The 14,838-nt window shown below is 36.9% G+C and overlaps 1 protein-coding gene across 5 annotated transcripts in view; it reads left to right on the forward strand.

Annotated features, from left to right (window-relative positions):
- The window catches only part of iqsec3a (IQ motif and Sec7 domain ArfGEF 3a), a 131,029-nt gene that overhangs the window by 101,120 nt on the left and 15,071 nt on the right, over positions 1-14,838 (forward strand). For all 5 annotated transcript variants that reach the window (XR_008304853.1, XM_026922967.3, XM_026922966.3 and 2 more), the window contains 5 exons: positions 285-451; positions 6,600-6,739; positions 10,677-10,802; positions 12,319-12,418; positions 13,050-13,211. Coding sequence is in view for 4 of the 5 variants with exons in the window: in XM_026922967.3 (XP_026778768.2) it covers positions 285-451; positions 6,600-6,739; positions 10,677-10,802; positions 12,319-12,418; positions 13,050-13,211 (695 nt within the window). In the remaining variant the exon portion in view is untranslated. The remainder of the gene's footprint in view (positions 1-284; positions 452-6,599; positions 6,740-10,676; positions 10,803-12,318; positions 12,419-13,049; positions 13,212-14,838) is intronic.

The following is a 14,838-nucleotide window of genomic DNA, read 5'->3' on the forward strand; positions in this document are numbered from 1 at the left end:
TGCCTCAGCCATTATGCACGTCTATATTTCTGTATTATTGTAATGACACCTAACCTGATCTGTTATGTACTTCATTCATCACTGAAATTGCTTAGCACTATTCGTTGCTGTTGTATCTTAGCACTGTTTGTTGCCATTGTTGAAAAATGCTGTTGCACTGTTCTCTTGCTGATGTATCTGTTTGCTATACACAGTTTGCTGTAAACTCTCCTCTAGAATGTTCTGTATAAATGTTAAAATTTTGTACTTGTCCTTCTCCTTTGTTTTTGGATTATTTTTATTAGCCAGCGCTACTGCATGTGCAATCCAGATGTGGTGCAGCAGTTCCACAACCCAGACACCATCTTTATCCTAGCCTTTGCCATCATCCTCCTCAACACAGACATGTACAGCCCCAACATCAAGCCTGACCGCAAGATGATGCTGGAGGATTTTATTCGCAATTTGAGGGGTAAGAGAAGAATTCCTGAGGTACTTTTTTTTCATATACTGTGTGTATCCTGTAATTAGTGTGTGTATGTGATGTTGTATGTACATGATGTAAGTGATGCTGTATGTACGTATTTTAAATGTAGTTTATTTTAAATAATAAAAAGAGCTCCCAGTTGCTGTCTGTCTATCTAAGCAGCAATTATCCTGGACAGTTGAAGATAAAGAAAAAGTGGTGACTAGGTGATCTTGTTTTTGTTTTTTGTTTTTTTAACAATCTTCAACTGTCCTGTTCTTGGCTGACAGGAGTGGAACCTAATATGGTCTTTTGCTATTATAGCTCATCCACCTCAAGGTTCAGCATGTTGTATGTTCTGAGATGTTTTTTTGCTCACCACGGTTGTGATGAGTGTCTATTTGAGTTACTGTAGCCTTCCTGTTAGCTCAAACCAGTCTGGCTAAATAAGTGCACATGCAATAAGTAGGGTCTAAATTCACTATAAATTTTTTTTTAAGCAATTAATACATTTTACTCAGTTTAATACGTCAGTTAACCTTAAACATCCCTTTTGCACACTTTATTTTTCAGTGGTTTTGACTCCATATATTTTACTCAAATGGTAACGTGTACATTTCTAACACCCAGTGTTTATTTTAGTATTATTTTTACAACTGATACCTGATACTGACTTAGTTATTGCAGTCTTCGACAGATTATATGACCATCCATATGGCATTCATTAAATTTGATACTGATTAATATCTCACATTAATCCAGAATTCTTGGGCCAGGCAAAGATGAGGATTTGCTGTAAATAAACATGATCACAGAGCTAGGGATATATTGGTTGTGTAGTTAAGAGATTATGAGAGGGGCTACTTTGTCTGTCACTGGAAATTCCAGTATCTTGACTTTGCCTATGAAAGAATCAATGAAGGGGCTGAAACATTGGTGAGTGTCTTTAATGGATTCAGTCAAGCTGCCCCTAACAATTAGATTATACTGGAAAATCAATGCTGGCATACCGAACTGATTATACTGTACTGCTTGATTGGACTTTCACTTCATTTTCTGTCCTTTTCTTCTCGCATTACTCAAATTTGACTTTAAATTTTCTTTAGCCTTTCTTCTTTTACGTTCTCTGTCTGGGGTTTAAGACAACATGCTTTGCTTGAATAACTGAGTGGGTGAAATGCAATTATGAATTTAACGAACTGCCTTCCAAAACATGCTAAAAAGAAAAAAAGACCCCTGATGTCACACTGTAGGCCACTGAAATTTGCAGTCTTTATTTTGTACCATTTTAAAGACATTACTGTCTTTAAAGGAGAATGATCATAACTTTAAATTTATTAACATAAAACTTATCTTGCTCAGCTTTGTCTTTGCTTAGCTCATGTTCACACACAAACTCAGATCACTGAGAGAGAGAGAGAGAGAGAGAGAGAGAGAGAAGGGGGGCTGGAGGAGGGAGTACTGGTTTGCTGCATCTAAACTGAGTAGAATCCACCAACTGACTGACATTTTTAAAACTTTATTTGAGAATTATGAACATTAGGAGATATACACAGACAGCGAAAGACATATTTATAGAATAATGCATGAGCATACATGAAAAGCGTATGTCAGTATCTGCGAGATGACATTAGATGTTTTGCTAATGTGTTGTTAATTAAATGTGTTACTTAAAAAAAAAAAAAAACAGATTGCCCCTTTACTCTGAGGGCATTAAAATAATTTACTAGCCTATGGGCTTATATAAGTTCCTGTCTTACAAACTGGGGATTATTTGCACTGTTATAAATAGACTACGTGCCCATGAAGAACAAAGTCACCATTAAACAGATGAAAATACTTCTTTACAGGTGAAAATTGTGCTGATGAAATATAATAGAAATCATTATGACTGTGAAGTCAAAAAAACATAAATATATGTATAAAACATATAAGCCCATAAACACACTCTATGTATAAAACATATACTCACTAACCACTTTAATATGAACACTTGTACACCAGCTCATTCATGCATTTATCCATTCGTGCAATTATATAAGCTTTCCGTTTAGGCTAATTCATTATTCTCTAAATAAAAATTATTTAATGCGTAAGCATATATATCATTGTGTAGATGACTGCCAAATAAATAAAATGATTACAGATTGTTATCTTTAATTAAAATGTAATTATTTGGGTCACTAGAGTTCTAAAGTATACCACATGTAATTTAGATGTGTTCAAATCAGGGTTAAGTAGAAACCAAGTACTTTAAAACTTTAACGCAAGTAGACTTTCTGGACTTGCATTACATTTAAAAGAGTAATATTTTTGCCACGTTATTCTACTTTTATTCAAGTGAAGGATTTATGGACTTCCTCCACCAGTTTTTCTTCTTTTATTATTCTCTGAAGTCTTAGAATGCCTATAATTTTAGAAAATGAAGATAAATGGAGAGACAGGTTCAAAATATGAGCCACGTCAAAGACTGATGTTGTTTTTTAAAGTTGTAGATACAATATAGCATGACAGTAATTTTTGACACACAGACAGTACAGAAGAGAACTGGAAAGTTTACTTTGCTTGTTACCACATCTATCATTCTCCTTAAATACATGTGCTTCTTCACTTAATTAGACGTTCAGTGTCACTTTCAGCAAGTATTGGCTGGCTCAGGACAGAAGAATGCTTATTCACACATTTAGAATGTTACATTATAGCAATGGATGACCTTGTAATCATTGTCATTGCAGGGTTGGTTGTGCTTAATGTTCATTAAAACATGCTGCATTTAACATTAAACAAGTAATGGGCAATTTGCCCTCATAGATTACTGTTGTTAATAACCAAATTAAAGTTCTTGTGAGCAAATGTTTGAGCATCCCTCTCATCCATTTTTCCTATGTGACAGTCTTGCTTATAAAAAACGAGCCACATTTTTTGCTTTTTCGAGTAAAAACCAAGATATTAAACCAGAGTCAGAACATACTTCTCTTTGCAGAGGCTTGTCTGCTTATCATTCTAATCAAGAGAAACTATGAAGAAACAAGATGACCATGAATAAATAGGACTAGAAGATGGAAAACTAGAGTTTGAAAGTAACGTAACAGTAATGTAGCAGTAATGTAATCCCACTGAGTTCTGCTGTACATTGGTGTCTAAACAATAAAGCTCATAATAAAATACTGTTCAATTCTTGAATCTGATCAGAAGGTTTTCATTAATTTTCTGTAACAGCAGCTCTGACAATAGTGCCAGCTGTAATTTAAATAGGTTTATAATAATGCACTTGTTCTAATGCATTATTGTTTCTGTATTCTGTGTTCATTCACTGGAACTTGTAAGGCAGATACGCCACATAATTTAAGACTAATAATAAACACACAAAAAAGCCATTTGTTGTGGTTCAGAATAGAGGACTTTGCTCTTAACGGTTTCTCAGTAACATGACAAGCTGCATTTGTTTTTTTGTCTTTTTAACTTTAGGAGAGAGAGAATAGATAGGCTGGTGAGGGAATGACTATTTATAACTTCTATAAAGTAAATGATAACAGAAACTAACTTGTTTCCTAGACAACCTTAAATGTGACTATAAATGGTTACAAAGGTATAATGTGTTGTTCATTAATAAATTAAAAATTGTAATTGTTTTAAAATCTTCTGGTGTGTAAGATAAGTAAATTAAAGTAAAGTTGTTAATCAATTTTAGCATGGTAAAAGGAATCAATTATTATTTCCCTATGATAGCATGCCCCATTGTGTTTTATTCCTTACTTACCTACACCTATCCATTTGTAAGAAATACAGAGTAGAGCACCATTTCAAATCCATAAAGATAAAAAATGATTATTTTGCGTAGCCCCAGTAAGGACCTTTGTTATTTGGCTCCATTCTGAATTGATCAGTGTGATCATATGGCCTACTCCAAATGAATGCAAGTGCTGCCAAAGTAGGAAATCTATTGAAATGATATTCCTGGCACAATGGCTGATAAGTGAACAAGAACAAGTATCATGGATTGCTAATGAACAGATGGATTAGGCAGGAAATGCTTCTCTACACCTCCACCAGTGTCATTTTGCAGTTACAGTTCACATAGCTTGAACCTAGCCTTTTTATGTCTGATTGTGTAAAAGCATGCTAATTTACACATACAAAAGGTGTATAATCATGTGTAATCATGTAGACATTAGACTGAATAAATATCATTTGTGGATGTTTAGTACACTTGTTGTGTTCCATTATCTTGCAATTATCTAAATCTAAAACAGTTGAGGGCAGATACATCTTACACTGATTTTCCCACTAGTGCATACACTTTACTGTTACTACAACTACTGTAGTGTGGGTGGTGCAGTGGTGCTGCCTCACAGATCCCAGGTTACTATCTGTGTTCTCCCCATATTTGGATTTCATCTGGGTTCTTTGGTTTCTTCCTTCCTCCTAAAATAGTTAAGAGGTGAATTATCCACTGAAAAATTGGTGTGAATATGTGTGTGTTGTGCTGCAATGGACTGTTGTCCCATCCAGGATGCTTATTGACCTCACGCCCTGACCAGAACGAAATGCTTACTGCGTATGAATGAAAAATAAATGTAATGTTAATATGCTTTGTATTTGAACTTGACATTTATGGACGAACACAAATTCACCAGTTGACAGTGCTATTTTTCAATTCTGTGTAAATACAACAAAACAGTCTCTAGAGTAAAGTGTCCATTAGTTTTTCCTTTAGTAATGACTGTTTAGAAGGACACATTAGAAAAATGTCTTTCAACAAATTTGGACCTTCCATATAATATATGTCCTATATTAATATTTATACTTATAATCAACTTCATGGATATGCTCTTGGACTGTAAAAAAGTTATTATCTGGAGTCTAATAAAAGAAAAGTGAAACTTAAAGTTTTGCGTGCGTGGGCACTCTTGCACTGTAAAAGACATTTTGGTAGATAATAAGTTTGCTTAATGCTTCCTTTGGCCCAAACTTATTTCACCATGCTGTCAGTGCTAACCACTATATTAGCTTAGGTTGGATAACTTTCCTCTGCAAACACTCATTAATCTCAGGATTTCCTCGAGTTGCTGCCATATCTGCCTCTTGGCAGATTGCTGTTTGTACCTTAGGTATCTGTGGGCAGAGGTCTGAAGGGATTCACTCTCAGTTGCCTGGAAACAAACACAGACTCATACGCAGTGACAGTATTTTTTAGAACATGCTGGATCTTTTTCATTTCCTGATAGCCAGAATGATTCATGGATGGATGGATAGAAGGAGGACAGACAGACTGACTCACTGGCCACTTGAGTATGACCACTGGTACACATTCGTGCAATGATCCAATCAGCCATGTGACAGCAGTGCAGTACATAATATCAGGCAGATACAGGCCAAGAGTTTGGTTAATGTTTAAATCAAATACTAGAATTGGGGGAAAGAAACTGTTGAAAATCTGGGTATTTCATACACAACAGTCTCTAGAGTTTACAGAATGGGGCAAAAAGCATCTCAGAATGCACAACATATAGAATGTTGAGGTCTATGGGCTACAACAGCAGAAGACCACATCAGGTTCCACTCCTGTCAGCCAAAAACAGGAATCTGAGGCTACTGGACCTTGGACTATTGAATATACTATTCAATTCAATTCAGTTTTATTTGTATAGGGCTGTCAACAATGGACATTGTCACAAAAAAGCTTTACAGAAATATATAAATTCCAGGTATAAATATCAGATTTATAAATTTATCCTTAATGAGCAAGCCAGAGGCAACAGTGGAAAGGAAAAACCCCCTGAGACGATATGAGGAAGAAACCTTGAGAAGAACCAGACTCAAAAGGGAACTATCCTCATCTGGGTGACACCGGATAGTGCAGTTATAAATAATTCCCTCCTATAACTGTGTACTACATGGTCAAAAAGTGCAATTGTGTAAACAGAAAATTCATTATAGTTTTAACATGAAGTCCAGTTTGTTGAAGTCATCAACTGTTCACTGATCGAGACTCAACTGCAGTCCTAAAGCTATCATGGCAATTGTAGTCCTGAGCCATCATAACAAAACTGTTATATATTAACTGTTAAATCTATATTTATCAAGTATATATACTGTATATATAAATACACAGTCTATGTTTTATCTGCGCTCTGTGTGTTTGTTGTTGCAGGGGTTGACGATGGAGCAGACATCCCTCGGGACATGGTAGTGGGCATTTATGAGCGTATTCAGCAGAGAGAGCTTCGGTCCAATGAAGACCATGTGACATACGTCACCAAGGTGGAGCAGAGTATTGTGGGAATGAAGACGGTAAGACCAGGATCCTACATATGAGTTACACAAGTTTGAAATAGAAAGCAGACAATGACAGACTGAAGGAGAGAGCTTGATCACAGTGCTAAACCTAAATATGGAGCTATGTTGATTAATAGGTAGCTATCTTGATATGTTGGTCTACATTCACTCTGTAAGAATAAAATAATACAAGTAAAACAAGATATTAAATAAGCTGGTATTATACCAAGAGGCTATTAGCAGTAGCTAAACTTCACATGCGTAAACTAGGTATCTAGGTAGTGCAGCACTGGAACTTGAATACACTTTGAATATGTCCAGTCAGTTAAATAAAATCTCAAAAACATAACATAACGTGCCGCATGCAAGTATGAGCGGTGTTCTTAAATGAGTCTGCAATCAATGATGCAGAAGAGAGGCACAGAGGAGACCTCAGTTTTACAGTTTGTCAAAGCTAAAACTTTGATGCGTATTTCATACACACCCATCTTTTTTCCCCTCCTCCTCTTGAACTTCATCTTTGTTATGAAGAGATTTGCTTGGACAGTGAAGAGGAGTCAGAATTGCATTGAGACGAAGCACTCTGTTGTTTAGATAGAATCACTGTGTTCTATATAAACACGCACTTGTAAAGATAAATGAGTGCCTGTCACACACTGGGCATTGAGTAATAGAAGTGGCACATAAGAAGTCCACCCATAAATATCCAATTTTGCGTGTGTGTATTTGTAAAGCTTGTGATTTACATATGCATATTGACAATATGACAGAGAGAGAGAGAGAGAGATGCTGTCATAAGATGATGTATTGTGTGTGCTGTAAGTAGAGTAATCGTGTATACAGACCCATCAAACTCTGGGGGTGCACATGTCATTCAGAAGATTCGATGATTCATCAGTGCAACTGCCTGAATGTACAACACACACACACACACACACACACACACACACACAAAAATATGCATGCTCCTTGGTGATTCAATGTTACTCCAGGCTGTAGCATGCTGTCTCTGAATGTATGAGTAAATATAACCTCACACACAGACACGAAACACACATACTCACACACCGCAGCAGAGTACATTCTGGCTAATGAATGCTTCACCTCAGTTTTCCCTAGCGTAATCATTACACACACAGCAGTGCCTCACTCCCACTTGCAGGAAACCTCCACAAGCAAGAAAACTACCTCCAATCAAACCATAGCACACTTTAATGAGTAGGTAGAACCATATATTTAGTGAGTTTTTTTTGTTGTTGTTGTTTGAAAGAAAAGGGTTACAGCTTTTCTTTTTACCATATATGGTATTCTGAGGAAACATTTAAAAATTAGAAATCAGGCATGCAGCTGCCTATCTGCCCTTAAGAGTGTGTGTGAAATAGTTTGCCCCACATCATTCGTATTACACTATTGATGAGACTTTGTGATATTGCATTGCTTAACCAATATACTTTCAATGTTGATCTATTGATACATATTAAAGTTTAGCCCTCCCATCTAATATCATGACCAACCCTCACTGTAGACGAAGACAACTAAAGTGGATGAATGCAGAATTCATCACAACATCTAGCCAAGTCAAGAACATTCTCGAGGAGGTAGGCGTATCATTGTCAAAATCTGCAATCAAGAGACACCTTCATGAATGTAAATACAGAGGGTTTACCTCAAGATGCAACCCACTGGTAAAGAAAGGCCAGATTCGATTTTGCTAGAAAACATTTAAAAAGTCTGCTCAGTTCTGGAACATGACTCTTTGGGCAGATGAAACCAAGATTAACTTGTACCAGAATGATGGGAAGAGAAGAATATGGAGAAGGAAAGGGAGGGCTCATGATCCAAAGCATACCACATCATCTGTCAAACGTGGAGGCAGTGTTATGGCATGGGCATGTATGGCTGCCATTGGAACTGGGTCACTGGTGTTTATTGATTACGTGACTGCTGATAGAAGTAGCAGGATGAAGGCTGAAGTGTATAGAGCTATACTTACTGCTCAGTTTCAGTCAAATGCTGCAAAACTATTAGGATGGCGCTTCACAGTACAGATGGATCATGACCCAAAACGTACCTCGAACGCAACCCAAGAGCTTCTTAAGGCAAAGAAATGAAATGTTCTTAAATGGCCGCGTCAGTCACCTGACCTCAACCCGACTGAGCATGCTTTCACTTACTGAAGACAAAACTGAAGGCAGAAAGACCCACAAACAAGCAGCAACTGAAGGCGGCTGCAGTAAAGGCCTGGCAAATCATCTCAAGGGAGGAAACTCAGCATTTGGTGATGTCCAAGCATTCCAGACTTCAGGCAGTCACTGACTGCAAAGGATTTGCATCCAAGTATTAAAAATAATCCTTATATTCATAATTATGTTAGTTTGTCCAATTACTTTTGAGCCTGTGAAAATGGAAGGACTATGTAAAAAAAAAAAATGGCTGTAACTTCTAAATGGTTAATGCAATATTTTTGTTAAACCCCTTGAATTAAAGCTGAATGTCTACACTTCAATCACATCTCGCTTCATTTCAAATCCAGTGTGGTGGTGTACAGTGGCAAAATTGTGAAAATTGTGTCACTGTCCAAATTCTTAGGGACCCAACTGCAAACTATATTTGCAGAATACCTTCATTTGCAGATGGGTGATATTTTTCCAGCATCGAGAATCTGAGTGTCTGAGTGCTTTAGTGATTTGCTTTGATTCAGCCTATTCAGTTCTGCAATTTATGCTTCAATAACACACATACCGACAACAATAATCATTCCCATGGATTTATGGTGTTTTAGCAAGCAGCCTGAAACACCACCTGTGAGAAAGGGAACTGTAGAATATCTCTGAGAGTTCTGCTGTCTGAATAAGTACTGGAGGTCCAAAGTCTGTGCATTAGCCTATGACTTCTGGCTCCTTCTTCTCTCACTGTACTCTGTGTTTGTTATATGTCTAAACATCTTCAGTCCCTTCTTTCTATGTAGCCTTCATGTTTGTTTAATGGCATGACTTGAAATGCATGTGTTAACCGTGTGAGATAGTAAGCCAACCTGGTTAATTTCAGAAGAAATATGAACAAGTGGATTAATAATTAGTCACAGTAAAGCCAGTTACAAGCAAAAGTGACACTCATCCCTTAACCTCAACTGATAGCTCAGTTTTGGATCCAAACTTAAACGTGGCCCAAAAGTATTAATGTTATTGGCTGCAGGACCTGTGTCCGAGGCACAAGTGTGTAATCGTAGCATTTATTCTGGTGTCAATGCTGAAGCTAATGACAAAACTGAGGTAGATGACTGTGGTCACTGTATCCCAAACCTTGCCAAATGAGTGAGGATGGACCTTGCAATGGCTCCAACAATATTCCTCAGGTATGAATAATCATTTAATGTACATGATTATTCAATCCTGGATAATCATTTAATGTACAATTTTTTTGCCCACCCCCAATATTTAACCCAAGTCAGCACCCAGTGTTCTCACTCCATGCTGTCTTTAACAGAGTTATCACTGGCTTCTCCTCTCAAACCCACTCATCTCATCACTATCACTTGTCTTTTGTAAATTCCAATAAAATTATAGCTCTTAGCTGTATTGCAAAAATTGGATTAGCTGCCATGATTGTATTATTCCCATAATAAATGCAGGCTACCGAAACCCTTTGCACAATATTGTAGTGCTTTAGGCCATTTCTATGCTGTCATAGCTAGAGTATAAGGATATCAATTATGTTGTTAATAAACCAGAAATTGCAATAAAATCAGAACATGTAACATATATATATATATATATATATATATATATATATATATATATATATATATATATATATATATGTAGATAGATAGATAGATAGATACATAGATAGATAGATCTGCCAGAGAAAGACAGTGGCCAAGCAAACACAAACAGTTACAAATGGATAGAAATCAATAAACTCTTGTTCTCTTCTCTCTTTTCAACCTCAGGTCCTCTCAGTCCCTCACAGAAGACTGGTGTGCTGTAGTCGTCTTTTCGAAGTGACCGACATCAACAAAGCCCAGAAGCAAGCTTCTCACCAGAGGGAAGTCTTCCTCTTCAATGACCTCATTGTGGTAAAAACCTGCACACTTAATCTACAGAAACATCTCAGCCCCCATTATAGGAAATGCCCACTTTCCGGCAGCATCTTCATTCTGAAATGTTATTCCAGATTGTTTTCTGTAAGTGCTAAGTGTCTCTGTGCCTCAAACCCAGTAATTAACAGGATTCTTTTTCATAATCGTGCACGTTATTGCTTTTAGCCACCCACTGCATGCCATTTCAGATACTTGTTTTTGTTTTTCTTTCTGTGATGAAGAGGCTTGAGGCACGCATTTTGCTTAGCAAAGTTTTTTTCACCATCTTGCTGAGACATCAGCTAGTGTGAGAACAAAAGTTTGAGGTCAATGCCCCACCACTTCTCTGGATAAGTCATTAATTTGGTCAGAGTATCACAGAATGACTCCTGAAATTAAACACAGATTAAACATATATTATAATTAAGCAGCCATTAGGGTGTCTCTGAGGTTATCACACATGAGTATTAAACTATCCTCATAATTATATGGTCCCATATTAATCTCTGAGTGAGAGTGGAAGAAATAAAAAAAAGAAACAGACATTTTTATATCAGAATAGACAAGAGCCAGGGTTTTTAATTCTGATTCCAAAGCACACATATCTGCAGAACAAAAGTCTCACCAAAGGAATCATTATCTAAATATCTAACCTTCCCATTTCTTAAATTCAAAATCAAGGTTAATAAGGTTGAGAAATATGAAACAGGAAAGAAATCCAACAACTCAATCCAAGTATTAGTCAATTACATGTAGCAGTCTCCAATGATGTCAATCTCGTGATGGATAGTCAGAGTTCCGTTTTCTCAGCAGCTAGGGTATTAATTGGGAGCAATTTGACATTCAGAAATTGGTCATTGCTCTTGTTCAAAGAGGTTGAGCACTATTGGATGTCTCTGTCAGAATGATATATAGTTTTAATATTACAGTTGTGTGATTTGGCCTGTGGGAGTTACACTAAGCAGAGCATAGATTCTTTTCCTCTTTCAATCTAGACCTGCTGTCCTTTCTTTCTGTTACGCTCGCACACACTTCCTGGCACTTCATTTCAAGTTTTTTATAATAATACTCTACACGGTTCAGTTCTGTAAAGCAATGTTTCGTTTATATTCTGCCATGGTGGCCTGCCATGAATATAAGAACCAACCACTGCAATATCTTTTACAGGTATTTATCTTAGAATAAAATGGATTTGCCTGGTAGTTCAGCAATATAAAAAATTAGATTGACCTTCAGTTTGAATCTTTGGTGGTGAGAAGAAGGGCAGTGGAACCATGGAACCATTCACAATTTTATGTTCTGGTTGGAGAAGTAGAGATATCATTGTGATTTGATTGGAAAACAGATACAAAACTTTTTTGTTATTATTTTTTTCTTCACATAGGCAATCATATTACATTATGCATGCATTCATTCAGATTCAGTAAACGCTTTATCCTGGGAGAAAGGAATATACCCTGGATGGAATGCCAGCCCATTTGTCTGTCACCTGTTTTTCCATTTTGTCCCATAGATTTTGAAGCTGTGTCCAAAGAAGAAGAGCTCAGCTGCCTACACGTTCTGCAAAGCCATGGGCCTCCTGGGGATGCAGTTCCACCTGTTTGAGAATGAATGTGAGATCTGGGATTTAATATGATTAATGTTGTTGTTTTTTTTCTTGCTATTAACTAGAGTTATGAAATGAAAGTGGTAGAAGGAAAGAAGAAAGTATATAAACTTATACATTCATGTTTATTTTTAAATCTTTTAGCTTTTTATAGGCTATCCTGCATATTTAGCTGTACAGATTTTTTTCCTTCTCTCTCTCTCTCTCTCCACACAATCACACACACACACACACACACACACACACACAAACAGACACCACCAAAATTTGTACCATTAGCCATATTAGGCATACAGAAACACTGTCTGTTTTCTCAATATTACAAAAAAATCATTTAATCTTACAAACAGTTGCGGGGTGATTTAGCACACATTGAAATCCAATTGATTTTTAAGTCTTATAAGGATTGTAAAACCTTTTATTTACACCAGTGTGTAGCTGCATTCTGCAGGTTTGGGGACAACCTGCACAATTCTGCTCTATTATATTCTATTTAAAGAAATCTGTATACTTTTATTATTGTTTTTTTTTTCATATGTACATTATATTTACAGTTGCTTTTAGTCTTAATAGGATCTTGAATAAAGATGGTGTTAATAATTGGTTCCTTCTTGTCTTTTTCCATCTCTTTTCATTAGACTATCCCCATGCGATAACTATCGTGTCTCCAGTCTCCGGCTCAGATAAGAAGCAGGTCTTGAATTTCTGTGCTCAGAGCTCAGAGGAGCTGCTCAAGTTTGTGGAGGACCTGAAGGAGTCAATTGCTGAGGTGACTGAAATGGAGCAAATACGCATTGAATGTGAGTGTATATTTCAGTGTTTTTTTTTTTCCCTGTGTGAATATTTATGGGTAACACAATGCTCAAAGAGCATACCCACTATGCAGTCGGGAATCATTACTTTAGTGAAAAGGAAACATTAAATTACTGCAGAGACCAGACAGGGTGGGATTTATCACACCTGCTGCTTTCTGATTGGTTGTAAGCACCAAGCATGACAAATAAGGCTCACTCTGCTTAAGTGCATATTGAAATTGTCCCTAATCCAGATTATTCATGACTACTGAAATTGAGAGTGTGTTTGTGCTTGTGTGTGTGCGTGTGTGTGTGTGTGTGCGCATGTGCGTGCAATGCTTCCAATAATCCAGCAGGGAAGTAGTCCACAAAAAATAGCATTTCATAGTTATATAAGAAAAAAGGCACATGAGTGGTCTTGGCTTTCAGTTAGGTGAAAAGCTTTGCTTGAAATTTAGTTCTCTGACTCAATAAAATATAGTTTTTAGCATTTAGCAGATGCTCTTAGAGGTGCAATAGAGGTGCTTTGTAGTCTCCATCAAATCATCCTCATGATAGTCCAATAGTTCATGGTTTAAGAATACCACTGAGCTAATACCCTGTTAGAAAAAAAGTTAGTACAGCAAGTCAATACATTAACATTTACTTTTTTAAATTAAATTGGTGTTCATTTAAGTGCGTGAAAGTATTGTCTAAGAGTCCAGTCTGAGTATTCCAAAGAGTTTGATGAGGGAAATTGCATTTTTCGTGATTTGGGAAGTGAAAGTTTAACTGAACAGAGTGCACTTGTGTGTGTTCACCAAGAATTAAAAATGGATCAAATATGACCCAGTGTGTTTTCCCCCTCAGGATGCAACACAGCAATCGCACTTGGGTACAGACTAAAACAATCAGTCTGGTTCCAAGCTATTCACCCCTGAATTGTCATGGCTGCAGGAAATGAACCAAAAATGTTGTGTTATGGATTGCGGGCAGCATTTATTTTTAAGATGCGAGCTGCTAAACTGACCCCGGAGGCTCAAACTGTGCCAAAGGACAGAGCTGTGGTGGTGCAGATATACAATGTGTTCTGGATATCTGGACCAAAGAACAATAACAATCGAGAGTATAAATAATGTCATTCATGATCCTGTTTAGTGAAATACATTTTAATGAACATCATTTGGGGTTCAGCCATAGAAAAAAAAGCAGTGAATTATTACACACTCTGGTAGTGGAGCTTATATCACCAGTGTCACAACTGGGTGGAGATAGTTGGATCCAACTGCAAGTAATTCTTTGAACAAATCCAAAATGTTGTCAAATAGGCAGGGTTCAAAACATGGGCAAAATGGCTAATGTAAAGACGGCAAATGCAAAAGTCAAGAAGAGGTACCAGATATACAGTACTGAGGTTAACGGCTCAGTAATGCACATTGGAACACTGGCAAGACCTTTTATAGCGTATATATACAATAATTGTAATGAATGAGATGAGAAACAGCTGATAGAGTTGGTAGGCATTTGTAGGTCTTGTTTGGCCAGTTACTGTCTAATAGAGATTAATGACTGTATTATTAACAAAGGGGGCAGCTATGAAGGAGTAAATTCTTCAGTCCCTGATGATGACTTACACTCTGGGCTAATGAATGGC

The sequence above is a fragment of the Pangasianodon hypophthalmus genome, chromosome 18 (assembly GCF_027358585.1).
Source record: "Pangasianodon hypophthalmus isolate fPanHyp1 chromosome 18, fPanHyp1.pri, whole genome shotgun sequence".
Taxonomy (NCBI): Eukaryota; Metazoa; Chordata; class Actinopteri; order Siluriformes; family Pangasiidae; genus Pangasianodon; species Pangasianodon hypophthalmus.